This window comes from Puma concolor, chromosome F2 (genome assembly GCF_028749965.1).
Source record: "Puma concolor isolate L17-30 chromosome F2, mPumCon1.1.hap2, whole genome shotgun sequence".
NCBI classification, from domain to species: Eukaryota; Metazoa; Chordata; class Mammalia; order Carnivora; family Felidae; genus Puma; species Puma concolor.
This window is the reverse complement of record NC_141684.1, coordinates 9,384,195-9,406,360: the sequence shown is the minus strand read 5'-3', so window position 1 is coordinate 9,406,360 and position 22,166 is coordinate 9,384,195. Positions and strand designations below refer to the sequence as shown.

General features: G+C 39.0%; 1 protein-coding gene across 14 annotated transcripts in view; it reads left to right on the top strand.

The window, feature by feature from the left end:
• The window catches only part of PHF20L1 (PHD finger protein 20 like 1), an 87,051-nt gene that overhangs the window by 1,184 nt on the left and 63,701 nt on the right, over positions 1-22,166 (top strand). For 13 of the 14 annotated variants that reach the window (XM_086694950.1, XM_086694949.1, XM_086694952.1 and 10 more), the window contains exons 2-4: positions 1,092-1,208; positions 18,649-18,820; positions 18,966-19,050. In XM_086694950.1, the coding sequence (XP_086551076.1) occupies positions 1,126-1,208; positions 18,649-18,820; positions 18,966-19,050 (340 nt within the window). In that variant the 5' untranslated portion in view covers positions 1,092-1,125. Of the gene's footprint in view, positions 1-1,087; positions 1,209-18,648; positions 18,821-18,965; positions 19,051-22,166 lie in introns of all 14 variants that reach the window. The other variant, XM_086694940.1, reaches the window with a different exon arrangement.

Genomic DNA, 22,166 nt, shown 5'->3' with positions numbered 1-22,166 from the left:
TTGTTATGTTTTGTCTCTTTTGAATTGTGAGAAAACCATTAAAAAAAACCCAGAAAACAGTTGTGTTTTCTTTTTTAACCTGGAGGAGAGCAGCATCCTATTAGTAATTCTAAATATCACGAAGGTTTTAGGGATCTCTCTTTTCCCCCAAAAATTGTAGGTTTGCGTTCCTGATTACCGTTATGTTTTGGTCTAGCCTGTCTCAAAGTGCATCCATATTCCTAAAGTACTAGTTAGTGACAAAGTCTGCTTCAGGTGTTCTGGCTGTCCAGTGTGGCCAGAAGGGGAGTAAAGAGCCTACAAGTCAATGATCTAGAGAGGAATAGATAGTCCTTGGTAGTTTGTTGTTTGTCTAAATGTTACGACCACTTTTATTCATCAGTGTGGGCGCTATGTTGAAATAGAGCAGAAAGAAATTCTTTAGTTAAAAAAACCCATATCATTGTTGCTTATTGAACGTGAAGTGTAAGGAAGAAATTTCCGACGCCACTTTGCATGTTCAGTTAAAATTACTGACTCATTTGCTACCAAAGTGGGAAATCGCAGGTAATGAAGAGTCCTGATCACAGGAATTATTATTGAAATTGTCACTGGCAGAGGAGTGTGCTACTGCCTCTTCCTTCTTTGTGCCTTATCTAGTGTCGTGTGCTACGAGGCACTCACACATTGGTTGAAAAACTTGATTAATTTGTACCCTTCAGAATTTCAGTAGTCCCATTCCAGAACCCTCAGGTGTCTTGATTTGTCCAAGACAAAAAACAGCTTCAGCTGGTGTGGAGAATTTTCTTGGGTATTTTCAAGTTCAAATCTAAAGCACGTTAGCCATGAGCAAGTTTTAATGCTCATCTGTTCTTTTGAAGTGGTTCTTTTTTATGTCCCTTCCCTTAATTCATCATCCAGACTGCCTGCAAGTTGCACTGTACTTTACCTATAGATGTTGGTACTCATCATTCCCATTTCTTTAAAATTTGGCAGTTATTTTAGCTTCTCGTGTGGGGTTTTAAAAATTCTGTCTTACTCCCTATGCATCTTATGCATTGGAGTCTAACTTTTTTTTTTTTTTTTTTTTTTGTTCCTTCCTCCCGAGGTAGTGAAAAGCAAATACGGAAGAAATAGGATCTCAAGATGAGTAAAAAGCCCCCAAATCGTCCTGGAATCACTTTTGAGATTGGTGCGCGTTTGGAGGCCCTGGACTACTTACAGAAATGGTATGGAAAACCCGGAGCCCTTGACCTGAAGCACCGTATTGGTAGCCTTAGAGTTGTTTCTCAGTTGCTCTTCTTCTGACCCTGGCAGAAACATTAACGTGGTCACGTTTTAAGTACCCATGCACTTTTTTAGCTTTCCTACTCTTCAACAGGCTTTGCAGGTGCAGCATGCCAAAGCTATTTGTAGTCAGAATCACTGTAGGTATTGGGAACTGAACTGAAAACAATGATCTACAATATGAAGTAGAGAGAGCGTATCAGTACCCTCGTGTGCTTACCATGAGCTATGTTGGGGGTGGAAGGGAGGGGATTAATTTAGATAACCCAAGATTTGGATAGAACTTGATATAAATCTCTTTCCTTGGCCTGTGTCAGAGGTAGTGTTTCAAAATACTGTGGTTGATGGTTATGTTGAATATGTTGATGGTTAGCACAGTCACTGCTCGATCACTGTCCCATCGAAAATCAAAAACCAGTTTACATCCTCTTTTCCCCAGAGGGTGGTGAGCTAAAGCCAGGTTGTTACTGTCCCGTACTAAATGGGCAGCACTTTCAGACCTTTTTAAATTTCTTCTGTTCTGGCCACGTGTGATAAGTGGTGAATTTAAGCCCCTAACACACCCCTAAAACAGCGGTGTAGGGATAAAGCCGTCACCGGAAAGGAGAGAGGGGGAAACAACACACAGGGACACCGGGCCACAGTAGAAATGACAAGGATTCCCTCGTTCTCCTAGGGAATGCTTTCCTCATTCTCCTTAGCTGCCCCTAGTTCTCCCTGGGTGGAAGTCTGTTCTTGCCACCCTCAGCCCACTCTCTGAGAGGGGCATTGGAGAGCTCCTCTGCAGGCAATGCGGTTGTCTGGCTGTCTTGAAGCCCGTCACTTTGATGAGGGATCTAGTGGCTTAGCAACTCCAGGACTCTGTCCACCAGACCTTCTGACATTTTCTCTCACGACGACTCCCTTCAAAACATGGCAGGCATTTTATAAATGCGCTTTTGATGGACTTGCATTATGTCAACCTCCTGAGTTGGCAAAAGGCAGGCAGAGAAATCTTGTTTAGTCATGATATTTGACTTTAGACCAGTCTGGGATCTTTGTCCCTTAGTATCTGGCTTTAGAATTCTGCACGTCTCTGATTCCCAGGTTGACGGGCTCTGTCGTAGGCACTGCTTTAGGACAGTTTAAAACTACAGTCTGATGTGGGAAGGCAGTTATTTGGCCCCATGCCTATAAGGTGCATCTCAGAAGATAGTTCTTTTTAGGGGACTTCATTGTTATTTCCCATCAGGTGGAGAGTGAACATAGTAGTTCCCAGGTGGGGTTTGGGAATCACCTGGGCCTGGCAGTAGCATCTCTCGTAGTCATGAAGCTAAAAATGATCTCTAGACATGGTGGGGTGCTCCCTGGGGGGGCACATGTGCTCCTGATTGAGAAGCGCTGCCTTGGTTAGTCAGTAGTTGGCCCTCTTTGGTTCTCATTTGACCCAAAGGAGCTTTTTACTCTGAAGGCACACGGTAAATCTCTGTGTGGTAGGTATGAGAAGTGATACTGCTTCTCTGATGCTCATCTTTGTCTCTTAAGTTTTGGTTTTTTTTTTAAGTTAGTAGCTTTTGAATCACTAGTTAATTCATATTAACGTATTTTCTTAGGCTTCTCAACTGACAAAGATGCAGTTGAAGTAGCTTCCGGTTTTGGACAGGGACCCAGTTTATTAATTTTCTTAGAGGTTTCCAGGGATATTAACATAATTTCAGCATTAGTAAGAAATTTGCTTTCAGTGGTGAAATGTTTTCTAATTCAACAATTGTTAAATTGATGGCCCCGTAGTTAAAACGATTATAAAAGAGAACTACTTTAAAGGTGAAGCCCGAAAGTGCTTTTAGAGTACTTGGAATTTGAGAGAAAAAATGATCATTGTAGCTAAGTTTTTCCATGGTCTTTTGCTTCGCACCAAGAAATTCCTAAGTGTTTAGGTAGTGTGATAACATGCATACGTAATCACTGATGAAGTTTAGCTTTCATTTTAATGACTCCAGTAGTAATGGTGTCTTTAAAGTACGTAAACATCAGCCAGAATAATCTTAGATGATAATCAGTGAAACATGTCATTGATTCGATTTTTGTGAGCTCATTTATATGAAGATTTTAGTATTCTGCTATGGTTGGCTCCTTAATTAAAAAGGAATGAAGAGTATTGTATATACATATTCTAGGTAGTTAAATAATTTTCTTACTGTGACTTTGTTTATTAATGTTGGTAGTCTCAAGAACTAGGTAGCTTTGGGTGACCCCTGTCATTTAGTATTAAAGTGCTTTACTGTAAGACAACTAATTGTTAAGATTTAGTGGGTTTTAGATGGGCACGAAAAGTTCTACGAGACACAGTACTCTTTGGCAGACTTTATTTTTAAATGAGGCAATAAACCTTATTCTTTGTATCATTCCATCTGGGTCATTCTGTATTTCATATAAATGCTACAGTTTTTTGCTTGAATGTCAGGTAAAAGTGTAGAAGGATTATTTGCGTGTTGAGAAACCTTAATATTTTTGGGAGGAGCAAAATAGTTAATCACTGAAAATTTGCTGAAATGATTCCACTTTCACCCCTCCCTCCCTGTTTTCTTTCCTGTTCTCTTCTGGTGCACCCATATAGGATGCTTCATCGTCCATATTTACTCCGTACAGCTGGGAAAGTATTGGGTTCCTATTTGACATGGAGGGACATGTAGGAGTGCAGATACTGCTTGCCGTCTCTGCACACAAGACACTTCCAGTAAAGCCGTGTGTCTCTTATGAAGGAAATAACATCACGTGTTGATAGAGAAGTGCGAAGGGAAAGTGGTGCGAGTGGAGCACCCAAAATGTCAACATGTCCTGTATGTAGAAGATGTGTCCTATATAAAAAAAGGAAAATCGTTATTACTGTGTGCCCTAGACGTAAAAAGATAAATTCTGAATTAAGTGGGCAGAAATCAACAGAAATAAGCTTCCAGTTTTAGGTTTGGGGGTAGATTTGATTTCATAGGAAGATACAATCCTTTTCATATGGAAAGTACATGGTTACTGCTTGAGCAAACCATATTACATTTTCTTTAAAGTTCAGAAAGGTATTTCATCCTTGAAAATACAGTCTATACATTTTTTAAAGTAGTGATTTGTTACTTTTTGTTTTCAAAGTCATTTTAGAGCTACATTAGGAAACTCATTGATAGTTGGATTACCTATGAACACTCATGAATGTAGGCCGTAGGAAGCCATTGAGAGGCCAGCTGTCTTCAGTTACAGTATGTGATTTTTGGATTTCCTATACTGACTGAACCTAACTCCTGCTGAGTAGTTAGGTTGCTTAATTTTTAATTAATTTTCTTTGATTTTTAATTTTTAATTTTTAAGTTATTTTTGGGGGGTTGCTTAATTATAAACTGTTACAGTTTTACGTAAAATAGTTTAGTTTCTCAACAGCCTTTTAATTTAAAAGACTTTTGTAATATTTATAGCTAATACAGTCAATCATTTTCTTTTACTTTTTTAAATATTTTATTTTTAAGTAATCTGCACCCAGTGTGGGGCTCGAACTCACAACCCTGAGATCAAGAGTCACATGCTCTACCAACTGAGCCAGCCAGGTGCCCCCACAATCAACCATTTTCTGTCTTACCTCCGCAACCCCGGTGTATTCAAACTGTGACATACCAGATTTATAATCTCTTGAGTGCAGTAACATCATAAGAATGAAAAAGAATGCAGGTGGTTGATACAGGAGTATATTTGGAGAAATAAAGGTCAGAGTTGAAGTTCTGTTGGAGATACTGGAAGTGAATTCTAAGGACAAACAGGTAGGTCCAAAGTCAGACTGTCACTTTCTGATCCTGTAATATGGATAAGTCCTTGACTTCAGTTAGTGTATCAGTAAAATGGAAGCAATGTTACTGTCTTTTCCTTAGAGGATCATTTTAAGGATTAAATAACGTGTGTAAACTTGCTTCAAATTCTACAAAATAGTGCATAATTATAAAGCACTGAAGTAAATACAAGGGAAGAGGGAGAGTTGAAAAATAAGTCTTTGAGGATCTGAAGACTTAAGTGTGTAAGTTTTTAAATGTAGCTTTAGTATTGAGGTGACAGTGGCCTGGAACGTACGAGGAAAATCATGTCATTGTAATCAGCTATAAACTGTCTTTTTTGAGGTGATAATGAAATGTTTTGTTACTGCAGAGCTTTACAGTTGATAAAGCATCCTTGCAAATATTATAGTTTCTACTTATTCTGAACATTGGTCAAGAAGAAAAGTGATAACGTCAAACTGGTTTGGACTACTGATTTAACTTCTGTCTTTTGAATGAAATTGAAATAGTTACTCTGTAGCAAGTGATTTAGTTATGAAGACAAAGTAAATATGCTCTGAAAATTTGAAATATAGAGTTAATTTAAAATATTCAGATAAAAAAATAAAATATTCAGATGAGTTAATGCACTTCTGAAATTTTTTGGAATATTTCTATTCTCTTCTAGATATAAAGGAAAGGAAAATGAAAAAAAAATGTGGAGATATCTCCAAGTATCAGAGTTTGATAGAATAGTGTGAACTTGAATTGGCAAATGCTGTTTCCACACATTGGGAGTGTTTTGAACTGTATGGAACGTTTGCAAATGTGAGTTTTTAAAATGCTCACAAATAGAATTTTAATAGAGTGGGAAAAATTGAGGAAATTTAGATTGTAGCAAGTACAAATACTTTCTAATTTGAACAAAAGTACATATTTTCTGAATAAAAAGGGTTGCTTTTTTCTAATTGAATTTAGTTATTCAAAGGCAAATATTAATAGAAGTAAGTTGTGTTATCTCTATTTGCAGTAGAAAAATGTTCCTGGGAAGTAGTAATGTAGACCAAATTTTAAAACTCAAGTCATTTTTAAATTATATTAGTTGAGTTCAAAGTTTGTAGAAACCTTAGGTGAATTGTTTTAAAGTAGGAAATCTTTTGCTAATATGAAGAAATTTTTTGTATATTGGGTTTCCTTAACTCTGTATATTTGAAAAGGTTTGATTCTTATTTTGAGTCACTACGTACCTTTGAAAACCTAATTTTAGCTGTAGACTCAGCAAGATGTACAGTCACACTTATATACCCCCAAAATTGAATTATATCATATGGGTGGTCATAGAAAATTTATCCAGGGACTCCAGATTAAGGACTCTTCTTGCAGAGAATTTCAGATTGAAACCTATGTGATTTTTTTTTAATTCCTAGATTTTTCTATTCAGAAAGTCCCAAATTTTGAATCTTAAGATCTAAGTGAGTCCTCATTTTCGTCATCACATAGGTCTGCATCAGTGCACAAACGTAGTTTTTTAATTTTTACAATTTTCGCCAAAAAAACCCCTATAAACTTTTAAGGGTAAAGATCTCTGTCTCCCTTCTCTTCCCTCAAAATATGGTGAAAGCAAGGTCAGATGCAGGGGCAGAGTATTTGTATTTATTATTCTTGTTTTTACTCTGATGTTCTTTTCATTATATTGATGCATTTCCTATAGAACTTCTTGTTATTTGCTCAGACTTTTTGCTCATCCTAGTTTTCTTGGAAGGCGAAAGAAAAGGAATATTGGAAAACGTAAATTACACTGGAAGTCAGAAGATGTGAGTTCTGGGTGCTCTTTGACGACGAAGTGTGCTGTGTGACTTTGGATAGTTCCTTCTCTGCTCTAATGTCCCTAAAATGAGGGTGTGGCGTTCAGGTCCCTTGACATAGAAACTGAAATTTCTTTGATTTACTTTCCATCAATTCAGGGATGATAGATTTTTATAATCTCACTTTTCATTGGGTAAATAATACAGACTTGAGGCAAAAGTAAGACCGTAGAAGTCCTACGTAGTTTGTTCAAAACTGCTGGTCACTCAAAGAAGAGAAAAAATGAGTTGACACAGTGGAGAAAGTTGAATCTAGTTTGGAACAAAAACGATAGTTTTGAAGTTTGGGGGACAGTGGTATTGGGCACACGGTTGTCCTTTCTCCAACCTGCTCTCCCACTCATTTAAATACTTTTCATTATTTAATTTTGAAATTACTTAGAACCATAACTATTGGCTTAGAAAAGTGTATTTAACCAATAGGATGCCCTAACTCCCTAACTTTCCATGTGTTAACAATTCACTAATTGATTCTCTTACAAAATTCATGGATGTTGTAGTTTTGAAAGTGATTCAGGTGAAGTCTAGAAGCGTGAGCTTTAGCAGCCTCTGATTCACCTACAGGGTTTGTTACACACGCATCACTGGGCCAACGCCCGCAGCTCCTGAATCAGTAGATCTGCACTGGGGCCCTGCAGTTTGCACTTCTAAAACGTTTCTAGGTAATGCTGGTGCTGCCGGTCTGGAGACCACATAAGAGATTCACTGGTCTAGGGCATACAGAATTGTTAGCCCAAAGATAAAGTTTATGAGGTGGATAGCAATGGAAATGGTCAGGATTGTTTTTGAATTTATAGTCTGTTGTTATTATGTTCGTTGGAAGAAGTAAAATATAAGTACATTGCAAAATGATGCATGATTCAAAAACCATTTTTTGCTGTTTTTCAGTACAGTAGAGTATATTGACCTACATGTGCTTTGACAAAGTGCTTCAGTTTTCTTGCTTGCTTTCTGCTTTATGTAATCTCCACCGCTACATGGCTGGATAGTTGGTATTTAGGTCCGTGTTGACAAGGGGCAAAAAGACCGTCTATGGTTATAGTTAATTATGGATTGCTGTTGTGAGATGATAGCTTCTATACTGATTCAGGATATATGGAAATATTCAGTATGTCACTTGAGTTTTACAAGGAGCCTGTCAGGTCTGGGACACTCTTTGCCGGTTTAGAAATGATGTGTCTCAGGTTTGGAGATATTAACTGTTTTCTTCCAGCTCATCTAGTTAGAAAAATCCTCCTGTACCCAGGTTCTTTTGACTCTCAGTCTTTTGATCTCGTTACTATAACCCATTGCCTCATATATGGACACCCTGGAGTTTGAGCCTCAGCTTCAGGGGGTAAATGGGCTCAGTGCTGATAGGCTACCTTCATTCCTGACTTTCTCTGGTGACATGTGTGTATCTGGTGTTTAGAAGGGCCCCAAGAGTCCAGCATGCCCACGTCGCTCTTTTTCCATGGAATTATCTTCTACGAGGTAGGTTAATTTCAGGCCTATCTGGCCTAGAAACTCTCCCTCCCAAGCTTACCTTCAAATCAAGCCTTCAAGGTAATGATTTCCTAGCTTTCTTCACAAATGTGTAGTAGTGTAAAGTCCAGGAACCTTGGGCTTATTGTAGTGTGCTCTCTGTGTGTGCATGTGTGTTCATGTAATGGCAAGAGTTGGACTGAAAGAGAAGACCATTGTATTTGCTCATCTGACATTTGGTTGAAGGTCAGCCATTGTATATCACATGCATCCAACTCTATTCATTACATCATTCCTGCTGAATATTATTATGTGTTGTGAGATTTTACACTTGCCACATCAAATTAGATGCTACTTTATTTTGTGATCAAAGCCACTAGTTGGGAAATAATTTATCTGGGTGATAGTCAACTCTACTAAAGAGAATGGCTGGCAGTTGTAGTTTTGCTGAGGAGACAGAACTGCTGTCTATAGATGCTGATAAGTTTTTAACTTTGTTTTTAATTGATTTTTTAAGTGAGGGGGAAAATACTAAGTTTTAAAGATCAGTATAATTTTTTTAAAAAGCAATTAACATGATACTGAAAAGGCAGTTTAGTTTTGCTATTTTTCATAAGGGTCCCAGTTTTTAGTTTTTCTGTATGACTTTTTATTTTGAACAACTATTGACCATCCCTGCTATCACCTCCCATACATTATTAGTCATCACGTAGAACTTTTCTTTTTATTAAATTGGAAATTGACATGCAAGTGTTATGTTGTTTCAGTAGCTGTAACTCCTCTTTGAGAGAATTGTTGCAGTGAAATTGAAGAAAGAATGTGGATATTTATTTAATATTCGATGTGTCTTAAAAGTCTGTTTTTTCACCGCAAGAAAGCTAACCTTCTTGAATTAAAAATAAGTGTGTTCCTGGTTTATCATGGTTAGGGAAGGTACCAAAGTATCAGTACTTGCATGAAATAATACGTATGTACAAGGCCTAGCCCCTTTTACTCCTAAAGGTGCCCAGCAAAGTTTATTGAATTTTGACAGGTTTAGTAAAGAATGAGCTCAAGAATTTTGGGGGTATCATGATATCTGGTTACTGTTTCAGAAATTTTTGGCAAATGAGTTGTGACTGATGGGTTGAAAACTAAGCGTAGGATTATATTTGTCAAACTAGACTAGTAAATTTTATTTTTCAAGTCACCTAGTGTTTTTCTTAGTTCTATAGCAAATCATCCCCAGGATTCCTATCTTAATTTTTAAATTTATAACAATTTTGAAACATCCTAAAAGTTAAGCCACTTGCTTTTTTCAGACTCCTTCATTTTAATGTGATATTTTGTACTTAGGCACAATTGAGGTATACACCTTTTGGGAAATTTTAATAATAAAGCAAAAGAGCCTTTTTGTGCATGGGGTTTTTTTTTTGTGTGTGTGTGTGTGCAGTGTGATAAAAGCTGTTTTCTGTACTCTTTGGGCTAACAAAAATCAACTTTAGCCATTTTGTATCAAAAGCAGAAGATTAAAACTGAATTTACAAGAAAAAGTAAACATAATATCTGATTTTCTTATTATTTTTGTTTTCAGTACCTGTCAGTAAGAGCCCCCTATATTTGAAACTGCAGTAAGTGTGATAGGTGAAAATCATCAGTTGGCAAGATGCACAATATATATTGAATGTCTTTAATGTCAGACGAACCTCATTTCAGGGATGTACCACTTAATTACCTATTTTTACTTGAGCAAGTTACTTAACAGTTCAGAGCCTCTATGACCCCTCTGTAAAATCTGAGAGCAATAATAGTACCTAACTCAAAAAGGCTCTTTGGGAATTAAGAGAGTGCATCTTAAAAGCTTATCATGGTTTGTGCCACATGGTAGGCACTTAGTAAATGTTAGCTTTAATTATAATGACAGCATGAATCTAGTGGGAGAGGAGTCCGTGTAAATCTTTAAAACTTCAACCAGTAGGTGTATAAACATGTATAGTTCCCTATAGTAGTAAAATAATTTTTAAGTCTGGAATATTAAGAAATAGAAACTGAGTGGACCTCAACTTGCTAGAGTTTGGGTTTTGTGACAAAATTGAGTAAAAAAGGCGTTTGGTCCTGTTAGTCTGAACAAAGTATATAAAGTACGTAAACTTTGGGTACAATACTGGTGGAATTTTTTGGTGGGGTAGGAAAGGAATTTTTGATAGTCTGATTGATTCTTGTGGTGGGAGTTGGTAATAAGTAGAAAGGCCATGGTGTAGGCATTTTGATTGATTAAAACTGACTGTGGATGAATGTATGCGTGGCAGGAGATTCAGGTGCTAAGGAGGTAGAGGGAGGTAGGACTTTATATCGAGGGATCTGAAATGAAACCTTAATTTGAAAGGTGGCGGCGTCACAGTTCTAAAGGAACACACGTAGCTAACTCTGATCTTACCTGTGTGTTGCTGCAGAGGTGTGGACAGGTAGGCATCAGGGTGGTCTGGCAGCTTATACTGGACACGTGTCCTGGGGGTGGATGCCTCTGAAAAAGCGACCTGACGGGTGATGTGATGAGACACTTAGAATTCTGTGTTGGAGAAAATGGGAGTTTGACATATAAGCTATTAGCTGAATGTTTTGGAAAGTCTAGATTCTTTTGTATTTACACTTCATTTTGGAATGTCAAGTTTGGATAAAAAGAGTTTTGTTTTCAGTGTGTTGTTAAAGTGTGAAACAAATTAACACGCAGTATCTAAAAGCACTTCGTCTAAAAACACTGGAACACTAAATGACATTGTTCTTGTAGTTTAATCAGTGAGTGGAATGGGTGAGAAAACCCTTTTGAAAATTACAAAGCAGACCAATAAATTTAAAGTACTCCCAAGAAGCTAAAATTTTAAAACGTTATTTTTATTATTTGGCAAATAATCCTAACAATTGTATGTAAGGAAGTTCTTACCTCTGTAATTCTAGTTCTTCTAAGGTGTTTCAGTCATTTTTTACGACACCGTGTTAGAGTTTCTTGCTTACAAAGTGCTTATCCACAAAACTGTTTGGAGTTGTTAATCTAACTCCCTAAATTTCTGCTAACATTTAGATTATGTGTAAGGCATATTTCAGGTGTGTTTCATTTTTTAAAAATCAGAGACCTGGGGTGCCTGGGTGGCTCAGTCGGTTATGCATCCGACTTCGGCTCAGGTCATGATCTCGTGGTTCGTGGGTTCAGGCCCCGTGTCGGGCTCTGTGCTGACAGCTCAGAGCCTGGAGCCTGCTTTGGATTCTGTGTCTCCCTCTCACTGTCCCTCCCTTGCTTGCACTCTGTGTCTGTTTCTCTCTCACAAAAATAAATAAACATTTAAAAAAAAAATTAGAGACCTACTTTAGGGGAACATCTAATTTAGGTACTGTTTTTGTGTGCTTCTGTAATATATCTTCAATATTCTAGCTATAACATTGTATTGTAATTGAGTTAATTTATTTGATTCTCGTTTTCTTTTCCTTCCCTCCTGAATTTGAGTTTATTGATTGGAATAATATCTTACTTTTATTTGTAGCTTTATTCCAACTTCAGAGTCTGGCACATAGTGAATTAGATACTCCCTGTTTGTTGAGTTAAATGAAATGAATGAGGAAGTGTCAGTTTTTAGATTTATATAACTTGGAAATTTTATTGTCTTACCAATATAGACAAAAAATGACTTATTTAAAACAATTTGAATAACTTATTGGAGCAGAGTTTTAAAATCCTTTGCCTTTTGGGGGGCGCCCGGGTGGCTCAGTTGGTTAAGTGACTGACTGCGGCTCGGGTCCTGATCATGCAGTTTGTGAGTTCGAGTCCCGCGTCGGGCTCTGTGCTGACGGCTCAGAGCCTGGAGCCTGCTTCGGATTCTGTGTCTCCCCCTCTCTCTACCCGTCCCCTGCTCATGCTCTGTGTCTCTCCATCTCTCAATAGTAAATAAATGTTAAAAAAAATTAAAAAATAAATAAAATCCTTTGCCTTTTTGATTAATGTGGTACTTACTCAAATGATTAGTTAAATCTCAGAGTGAATTCTGATGGTCTGTAGGACATTAACAATGTAGGCTGGCCTTGTTCGGTGGATCGTTACCTATCAATGAGTAGTTAACAACTCTGTCCTGTGGCTTAAGTGCAGGAGATCCTTGGCCCTGAGTGTATCAAGGAATTTCTCTTGTCATGTCCTCATGGTTTGCCTTTCTTGTTCAATACAGGTAAAGATCTGGGTATTACAAAGTAGATGACAAATCAGAATGAGTTCAAATAATGTTTGTTTTACTGTTAATATATTGAATATATATATATATTTTTAATAGTTCCATGCCCATTATTTCTTTATTCTTCCAAGGATAGCACAGCACCTATGGTATGAGTGTTAATAGATAATCTTGCCTTCCAGAAGGACTTTTTGTTTCTGATCATGGACCCCTTTGAAAATCGGATTAAAGTTGGGAATTCCCACTTCAAGAGAATATTGGTACATATCTACACCAAACAGCATTTTGCAGACAGTCTCAGGGCATCGTGGTCTCCTGATTTAGTGAGTGAATCAGGACCTGCCCATGTTAAACAGTTACCAGTGTACAGGAATTCATCTGTAATGGTAATTCCCATTTTAGATTTCTCGTATTCTCCTTGTGTTTTGACAACACTCAGGAGTCAGTGCTGTAGGGAACTGATGCAGTGTATTCAGTGTATAGCCAACCTCTTTGGTCAGCATTTGGTTCTTAACGGATTGCGGATTTGGTCCAGAATCCACAGATACTGCTATGCTGAATGATCTTGTATAAGTGGGAGATCCCAGTAACAGTGTTAAAATGTTGGTATTCTTAGGTGAGGCAATAAAGTATTGTAAGCATTCAGAAATGATTTTTATTCTTGGTGATGGATTTGTTCTGCTCTGTAGTTATAGCCACAGTTTAACTTGACCCTTGAGGTCTTTGACTATACTAATTCAGAGAGGGTCCTGAGAAATCAACCAACAGATTATGGTAGTAGAATTGCACGCGTGAGGGGCGCCTGGGTGGCGCAGTCGGTTAAGCGTCCGACTTCAGCCAGGTCACGATCTCGCGGTCCGTGAGTTCGAGCCCCGCGTCGGGCTCTGGGCTGATGGCTCAGAGCCTGGAGCCTGTTTCCGATTCTGTGTCTCCCTCTCTCTCTGCCCCTCCCCCGTTCATGCTCTGTCTCTCTCTGTCCCAAAAATAAATAAACGTTGAAAAAAAAAAAATAAAATAAAAAAAAAGAATTGCACGCGTGAAAATACCGTTCAGTTCAGCAAAGATCACTGTAATATCTTCTCAGAATTTCTGAATGCTATTTGTTTCCATTAAGCCTAATAACCAGTTTTAGAGTGGATCATTTTTCTTAAGTTCGTTATACTTGCTAGGAATCAAGTGCGAAAGACATGAAGGTGTGGCAGACAGACCTAGAGCAATGAAGGCAATGCCTTGTTTTCCACACAAGTGAAGATCATTGAAGCAATGCATGCGTTGCAGAGTGGGATTCGAATAGGGAGGGTAGATAGTAGAAATTTGATAGGGTTGTGCAGTAACTCATGATAAGGGGTGAGAGAGCTCTACGTAGAATTTTGGCACTGAGGAATCATACTTCCCTCTCTTTTGAACCCTTAAGAAATGCCAACCACGGTGTTTTCTTCTTATCCCTCATTGAAACCCCAGTCTCCCACTTCTCAGCTCTTTTCCCAAATCATTCATAAATGTCTGGGACTCAGCCTAATCACTGTTCTTTAACACTTTTCCATGATGTAGCCTTTAAAAAAATGGCAAAACAAAAACATTGTCACCACATCTTCCAAATTCATTAGAAAAATTTTACATTCCATTCACACTCAATTATAATGAAAACTAAATTGTACATCAGAATGATTGTGCTGTAGGTCAGGATAGAGAGGCATTTGTAAATATGTTTTTTTCAATGTTATTTTTCATTCATTGTGTGTATCAAAGCATTATTACTGTGGGTCATTTGCTAGAATAGGGAAATCACTTCTTTATATAGAACTGTCTATTAATTTGCCATTTTGTACATTTGACATGTATAGCAGAGATCTTGATGTTGTTGTTGTTGTTGTTTTTTCTAAAGTATAACTGGTAACCAAAGTAAGGGATTTCCTGTTGTTTCTAGAATGATGGAGCATTTCATTACTTTGCTATTATAGAGCCCTTCAGTTTGAACCTAGCTAACAAGTCCAATCTGATGTCCCACTATTCTCCTTTATTCACCCGATTGCTTGTTTCGACTGCTTGCTTCTAGCCAGAAGAAGCGGTTTCCTTGAACTGCCTCCCAGTGTCTGGTCATGAGGTTCTTGAGGATAGAAATGTCATTCTGCTGGTCTCTGAATCCTCATTATCTGGCTGATTGCCTGACTTTGGCTTTAAGTAAATGAACATTGGCAAACTGAAAGTGTGTATACTTTACCTTTGTTTGTACCAGGCTCATTAGGTCTAAGTCCTGGAGGCTGTTACTAAGACCGATGTAGATTAGGTCTCCCAAGAACATGCAGTGCACTCCCCAGTTTTCTCTGAACTGTTAATAGCATCTTATCGAAAATTTTTATATATACTTAGCAGTTTACCATATATGATATAATTACTTTGATACGGGCCTTATCCCAGTTCTCCTGTAGGCTTTTGTGCCAGTTGGTTTTGGCTGCGAATGCTCTGCCATGTGTATTCTTGGACAGTCATCTGTGAAATGGGGACTGTGTTATCTATACCTTGGATGGTTACCAGGATCCAAGGAGAAAAGGTATATAAAGAGTAGTTGACACTCAGTAAGGAAAGAACAGAGAGCCTAACGTACATGTAAATATTCTGAGTCATCTCTCTCCTTGTCTGACTCTAAGCTAAGCTCCTTGAAGACAGCAGTTAATTATGTTTCCTTTTTACCTACCAACAGTGCCTAGCAAGTTCCTTAATCTTATTAGATGCCCAAATATGTGTTGACTGAATGAACAGAAATTCAGTCATTGTTAATAATGGTAATACTTATGGCTCCTTTATTTAAGATTCAGAATTTGATTAGTAAACATTGTAAGAATGAAAAGAGATACGAATCTTGGGTATGTGTGTTACTTACTTAATTGTTGGCTTTCATCTGAAGTTTACCTCTCCATCTCTGGATATTTATGGAAAGAGTATAATATACTGTAAATTATCCTGAAGCACTTCCCCACAAGTCTGGTTGTTGCATCAGGCATCCTGTCAGTGAAACAGAATTTGAAAGATTTTAGGAAAACTGTAAGTTACTTAAAAGTGGAGTTCAGATTTAAATTATATGAACTTATTTAGATTCTGACTCTGTGCTGAATTCAGTCATGTTATGAAAATAAAGATGTGTTGGACTCTTCCTGTGGACCATTTTCACTTTGAGAAATGTTTTAAATATGTGGAGTTGTTTACATTTAGAATTTGAAGGAACCTAGAGGATAAACCCCTAATGTTTTGCTCAATAATAAAAAGGTGTGATAATAAACACGTGGAAGTATAAATTTATTCATTTTTATAGTTGAAAGAAAATCTCTTTTTATAGTGGTGAAGTGGCTGGTGAGCGTTGGAAAATAAACTAAAGGGCAACCTTACCTCTAGGCTTCCCTCGGCGCTGTTGACAGTTTTTATGTTGTAAAAACCAGAGGAACAAAACCATACAATCAGAGCAGTGTTGCAAGAGACCGGCATTACGGCACTGGTTCTGAGTGGGTAGGGTCAGTGTGTTCACCTTGGGGAGTATGTTAGCTCCCTGGGTTTTGGGGTTTTCTTGTTTTTCTGCCTGTCTTTAACAGAATGTTTCCTCATCCACGCCGCCCCCCCGCCCCCCGCCCCGAAAGACTAAGAGTAAGCTCTAACTTAGGGCTGTAAGGTCGACAGCCTTCTTAGTTATGAAGAAACGTTCAGGTGGTCTTTAAGGTCACTTCTCACTCATTCTGAACTTTCCCCGAATGGCGGCTGGTGCTGTGTCTGTCACTCGGCTAGATGCTGGGGGATGCAACGATGGACGTGACTCTGTTATTCCTTGAAGCTCACAGGCCAGAGTAGCTTCTAAAATCAAGTCCCTTAGATGTCTGCTAGCACGAGAGATGTTAACAAATGTTCCATGATGAAAGGATTACATATTTCTTTAACTTCAGTACTAGTAAATGTTTCATCTCTCTGTTGTTGACAAGACCAAGAAGTCTTTCAATAAAGAAAAGAATTAAACTTTTTAGCCAGTATTTTCCCAGGCTGTTTAACCATCAGACCCTTTCTGTGTGTCACCGGTCTTAACGTTGCAAGGGCTGTAAATGCTCTGCAGCACACGGTTTGGGAGCCTGCCCTGAGATGGTTCTGGCCAGGTGGGTGCAGGGAGGGCTGCAGGGGCAGGGGGAGGGGGTTGCACATTCAACCGGGTCTGGAATGAGGAGTAGAAAGGGGAAGGGGAGGCCGCCCAGGGCTGGGCCAAAAGGACGGAAGGTACAAAAGCACGAATGTTTGACCTAGCGTGGGTGCGTGGTGTTTTTGAGGAGACCCCAAGTGGGAAAACCCAACCTACACCGGAGCCAGGAAGCTACCCCAGAGGAGGATTCAGGGCCCTTGGAATGCTTAAGAAGCTTTGAATAGCATGAGTGATACAAAGCTTATAGTAATCAGTTCCTGAATTTCGAAGCTGTGTAAGGTCTGTCGTGCTTATGCTGAAAGCCAGTTTTCTGTAGGGAGAAGAAAAATTCCAGATTTATCACAAACTAGCAAAAATATGAAATAAACTATTAGGGCTGAATCATCTATGTGCTACTGTTGAATTCTTATGGTTATTTAATGATAGTTTTTAAAAACTTTTGAGTCATCTGTGAACATTTAATACAGTACATTAGGAAGGATGAGGCAATTTTCCTTGTTGAAAGTTTCAAGTTAACTAATTTCTATTTTGGATTTTAACGTAGGAGAGTCATCACACAGACAGAACAATGTACTGTTGTTTTTATAATTTAGAATTTAAAGTTTAACTGAGCTTTTCCCCTACTATCATTAATGTGCATTTTATGTATTTATTTATTTATTTTTAGTTTTTGAGAGAGAGAGAGAGAGAGAGACAGAGTGCAAGTAGGGGAGGGGGAGAAAGAGAGAGGAAGACACAGAATTGGAAGCAGGCTCTGTGCTGACAGCTCAGAGCCTGATGTGGGTCTTGAACCCATGAACTGCGAGGTCATGACCTGAGCTAAAGTCGGATGCTTAACCGACTGAGGCATCCAGGCACCCTGATGTGCATTTTAAAATATTGGAAAGTACAGAGAAATAGAAAAAACAAAGTGATTTTGTGTCATAAAGAGACAAATGAACATGTTGGTATATTTTGCCAGACAAATTTGTTTTACTTATAATTCTGCTGAACACAGTGCTGCTACTTTACATTTCCCTATGTAAATTTTTTGCAGATACCACATTTAAAGACTGTAATTTTCCATTCAGTGGGTATGCCATTGTTTGTATTTTTTTCTAACCATATTTTTAGGTGGCTTGTATTTTCTTTATTAATGTTTTGTATGTATAGTTCCAGATTTGTAATGATTGAGTCAAAAAGTAGCAATCTGTTAAGGCTCTTGAAGTGTGCTTTCCAATTAAAAACAGTGCAGGTAATTTATAGTTCCACTGGGAATGTATTGAGGTATTTTTTTAAAAAACTTTTTTAACATTTACTTATTAATTGAGAGACAGAGGGAGACAGAGCATGAGCATGGGAGGGGCAGAGAGAGGAGGAGACACAGAATCTGAAACAGGCTCCAGGCTCTTAGCTGTTAGCACAGAGCCCGAGGCAGGGCTCGAACTCACAAACTGCGAGATCATAACCTGAGCCATCCAGGCACCCCTGAAGTATTTATTTCACTGGATATTGAGACCAGACATTAAAGACAAATAATAATAAAGCAACCTTTGTTGGTTCAATTGTTTAAAAATATGGACCATATCGTTTTGTTTATGGATTTAACGGTAAGCAGTGTTTTCAGTTAAATTATCCTTTTTAATTTTTTTTTTTCAACGTTTTTTTATTTATTTTTGGGACAGAGAGAGACAGAGCATGAACGGGGGAGGGGCAGAGAGAGAGGCAGACACAGAATCGGAAACAGGCTCCAGGCTCCGAGCCACCAGCCCAGAGCCCGACGCGGGGCTCGAACTCACGGATCGCGAGATCGTGACCTGGCTGAAGTCGGACGCTTAACCGACTGCGCCACCCAGGCGCCCCTAAATTATCCTTTTTAATACTTTGTGTAAACAAATGTAAGAATTTTCTCTTGATGTAAGCTCCTTTTTATCTTGGAGGTATCCGTCACGGATTGAAAAAATCGACTATGAGGAGGGCAAGATGTTGGTCCATTTTGAGCGTTGGAGTCATCGTTATGATGAGTGGATTTACTGGGATAGCAATAGGTTGAGACCCCTGGAGAGACCCGCATTAAGAAAAGAAGGGCTAAAAGATGAGGAAGATTTCTTTGTAAGTAGCAATCTTCTTCCCGTTTGCTAGATGTGTAATGACATATTCTAAAAGGAATTCTGTTAAATATTACAAAAGCTTGTTTTTATAAAGGAAATGCTTATTTATTATACATGGTATTGATCTTAAAAGTTGTTTAAAATAGGATTTCAAAGCTGGAGAAGAAGTTTTGGCTCGTTGGACAGACTGTCGCTATTACCCTGCGAAGATTGAAGCAATTAACAAAGAAGGTATGTATTTGAAATGATCTTAGATTTAAAATGGGATTGATAGTAAAATTTAACTGTTTCTAATTTTAATTCTTGTAATTGTCACCACTGTTACTTCTGTCTGTCTTATACTTAATGAATTGCCTGCTAATACTCTTTTCTGGGAGTATTTCATTGTTACATATCGTATAGAATAACATGATACATGATCTGCTTACCACCTAAATAAACTGTTTAAATTAGAAGTGTGAAAGTTGGTTAAAATTGTTCAGCTTTTAGTTGACAGGCTTATATTATGTGCATTTTATTTCTCCTTCTCTGTTTCCAGTTTGCCGGCCAAGTTATTTTTATGAGCAACTCATCCAGAGTGTTAGGGAAGGTTAAGGATACAGGAAAATTCAAGTCAGTTCAACTTGGAAATAAAATACAGTACAGTGTTTTTTCTGAGGAAAGAGTGTGGGAATTTATCAGTTTGAGGATTTCCTTTATTGCCTTTTTCCACTGCCCCTTTTTTCTTAGTTTCTGTGAATAATTGAAAGGGAAATTTCCCGATAGCCTTTGTGGCATCTAAACATTCATATTGAGCAGAAATTACTGAACTGACCAGTGATGTTGAAAATAACACAGGAATCGGGTGTGTTTGTGTGGCCAAGGCTAATAAATCTGTGGGGCGGATAATGTATTTAAGAAAACAGGACTTGAAGACTGAGGAATTTGGAAAGGCATGAGAATTAGTATTTAAATTAGTATTGGAACTATGCTTAACTATTTTATTTTTTAAATTTCTTGCTTAAAAATCTCATTTTAATAAGTTGTGAAATACTTGTAAGTATATTTCCAAGTCAAGAATACACCCATTTTCTGTAACAATTGTTTCTTAAACTTGACCACTCATCCGTTCTGTTTACTAAAGAAACACACATTGAGTGACAGCTTCTTTGCAAGAGAAGGATTTAAGTAAGGGGGCACTTTAAACCCGAAAGACAAACAGGTCAGCTAAAGAGGGAACGAAAGGCTTTTCTGACAAAAGAAATGAAATGGCATATTGCAGAAGAATAGAAGAGAGGCCCGCTGCTTTTTAGCAACTGCAAGACTTCGTTGTAACTGGAGTGAAGGAGTCCTTTGAAGGGAGTAGAATATCAGAAGAGCTGGGAGAGAGAAGCAGGGATCTGCGTATGGAATGTCTTGTAATCTTGCTACAGAATTTGACTTTTTTTGGAGGTGATGGGAAAGAAACGTGGAAGGGAGTTAAGCTGAGGATTTAAAGTAACAACAAACTTGAGAAAACATGGGAGGTAAGAGGAGACAAAAGAGGAAAACATTTAAAAAGAGACATATTAAAGAATGTTAGGTGTGAAAAAGCAAATCAGTGTTGTCTACCAAAAAATTATGATACAACTTTATAAAGCCCTATTCCAGTTTATTGTTTTAAGGAATTGAAATAACAGATATGGCTATGATTTTACCACCACCAGTCACCTTCCTCCTGCAGGAGTTGAGGGACGTCTCTGTTAGGTTTGCAGGTTACTTTTCCTTTCCTGGTATGCTTCACCTCACTGTGCACTTAGCTTCTTGAGAGCTCTGTTACGGAGCCCATGTTCCTGTGTCTAATACACACGGGCCCTCCAGGTTTATAGCATGTGGGCAGTCAGCAACAGGTTGTGGAAAGAAAGGAGGCAGTAACGGATCAATTCTTTGGGATAATTAATAGGATCCACCCAAAATAAAAGAAGATGATGCAAAATTAAACAACACTCTCCATTTTATATTTTTAAAGTTCATGTTTATTTATTTTGAGAGAGAGAGAGATTGAGAGAGAGGAAGTGGGGGAGGGACAGAGAGAGAAGGAGACAGAAATCCCAAGCAGGCTCTGCGCTGTCAGCACCGAGCCTGATGCGGGCTCGAATTCATGAACTGTGAGATCCTGACCTGAGCCTAAGTCGAGAATCGGACGTTGAACCGACTGAGCCACTCAGGCGCCCCAGCACTCTGTATTTTGATGAAGAGCCGTTTCTTTGAGTGTGGAGAGCTCTGAGATCTTGTCTCCGTGCTTATACTCCTTGGGAGTGTAGCATATACAAGTACACGTGTACACACACACGCAGTGCACTCAGAAGCAGAGCCGTCCTATTTTGTCCCATCCCATTTGTCCATGGGCATAGAGCACAGAAAATTAAGCTTGTATTCGTGGAAGAGTGGTGACGCTCACTGCAGGCTCTGCCGTTTTGGGAGCAGTTTGAGCGCACCCTTAGTGAAGTGTTAGCAGATACGATTTCTTTTTAAAATACCTCCACTAGATGGGGCGCCTGGGTGGCGCAGTCGGTTAAGCGTCCGACTTCAGCCAGGTCACGATCTCGCGGTCCGGGAGTTCGAGCCCCGCGTCGGGCTCTGGGCTGATGGCTCAGAGCCTGGAGCCTGTTTCCGATTCTGTGTCTCCCTCTCTCTCTGCCCCTCCCCCGTTCATGCTCTGTCTCTGTCTGTCCCAAAAATAAATAAACGTTGAAAAAAAAATAAAAAAAAATAAAATATCTCCACTAGAGGTCTTTATTTTGCGATTTCTGTATGTCCCACGTGACGGATGAGCCTGCCCACCATGTGCATTCTCTCCCCCCCCCCCCCGTCCCCGCCCCCGCCAAGGGAAGGCAAAGGCAAAGGCAAAGGAAGCCTTCAGGAGGCCTTCTGTTCACTGTAAGAGCTAAACAAAACCTGCAGTTACGAACGTTTACGTGTTTGTAATAAGTCTTAGAGGAGTTGAAGAGGAGGGGCGAATGTGTAAACCAGAGGGGACGGGGAAGTGTTCATGTCACGGGTGGGATTTGAAGAGCTGATCCTCGAAGAGTAGGCTGAGGGAGGAAAGGAGGAAGGCATCACAAGGGCGGCACCGGTGTGATCAGCAGCAGGGAGGGGTGAGTGCCCGGCTGGGGTGGCGTGGAACCTGCTCTCATCTGGAAGGCGGTTCCTGCGGGAGGAGTTCAGGCCATTGCAGGGTGGCGGTGGTCAGGTGTCAGGTGCACGTGGGGTTCGGTAGTCTCAACGCTTTCTCAGTGTCTTTACGTCCTGGTTACTCAGCTCATCAGTTTTTTTCAGTGACTTGGGTTTAGAGCCTATACGTGCAGCACTGTGAATTATGCTAATCA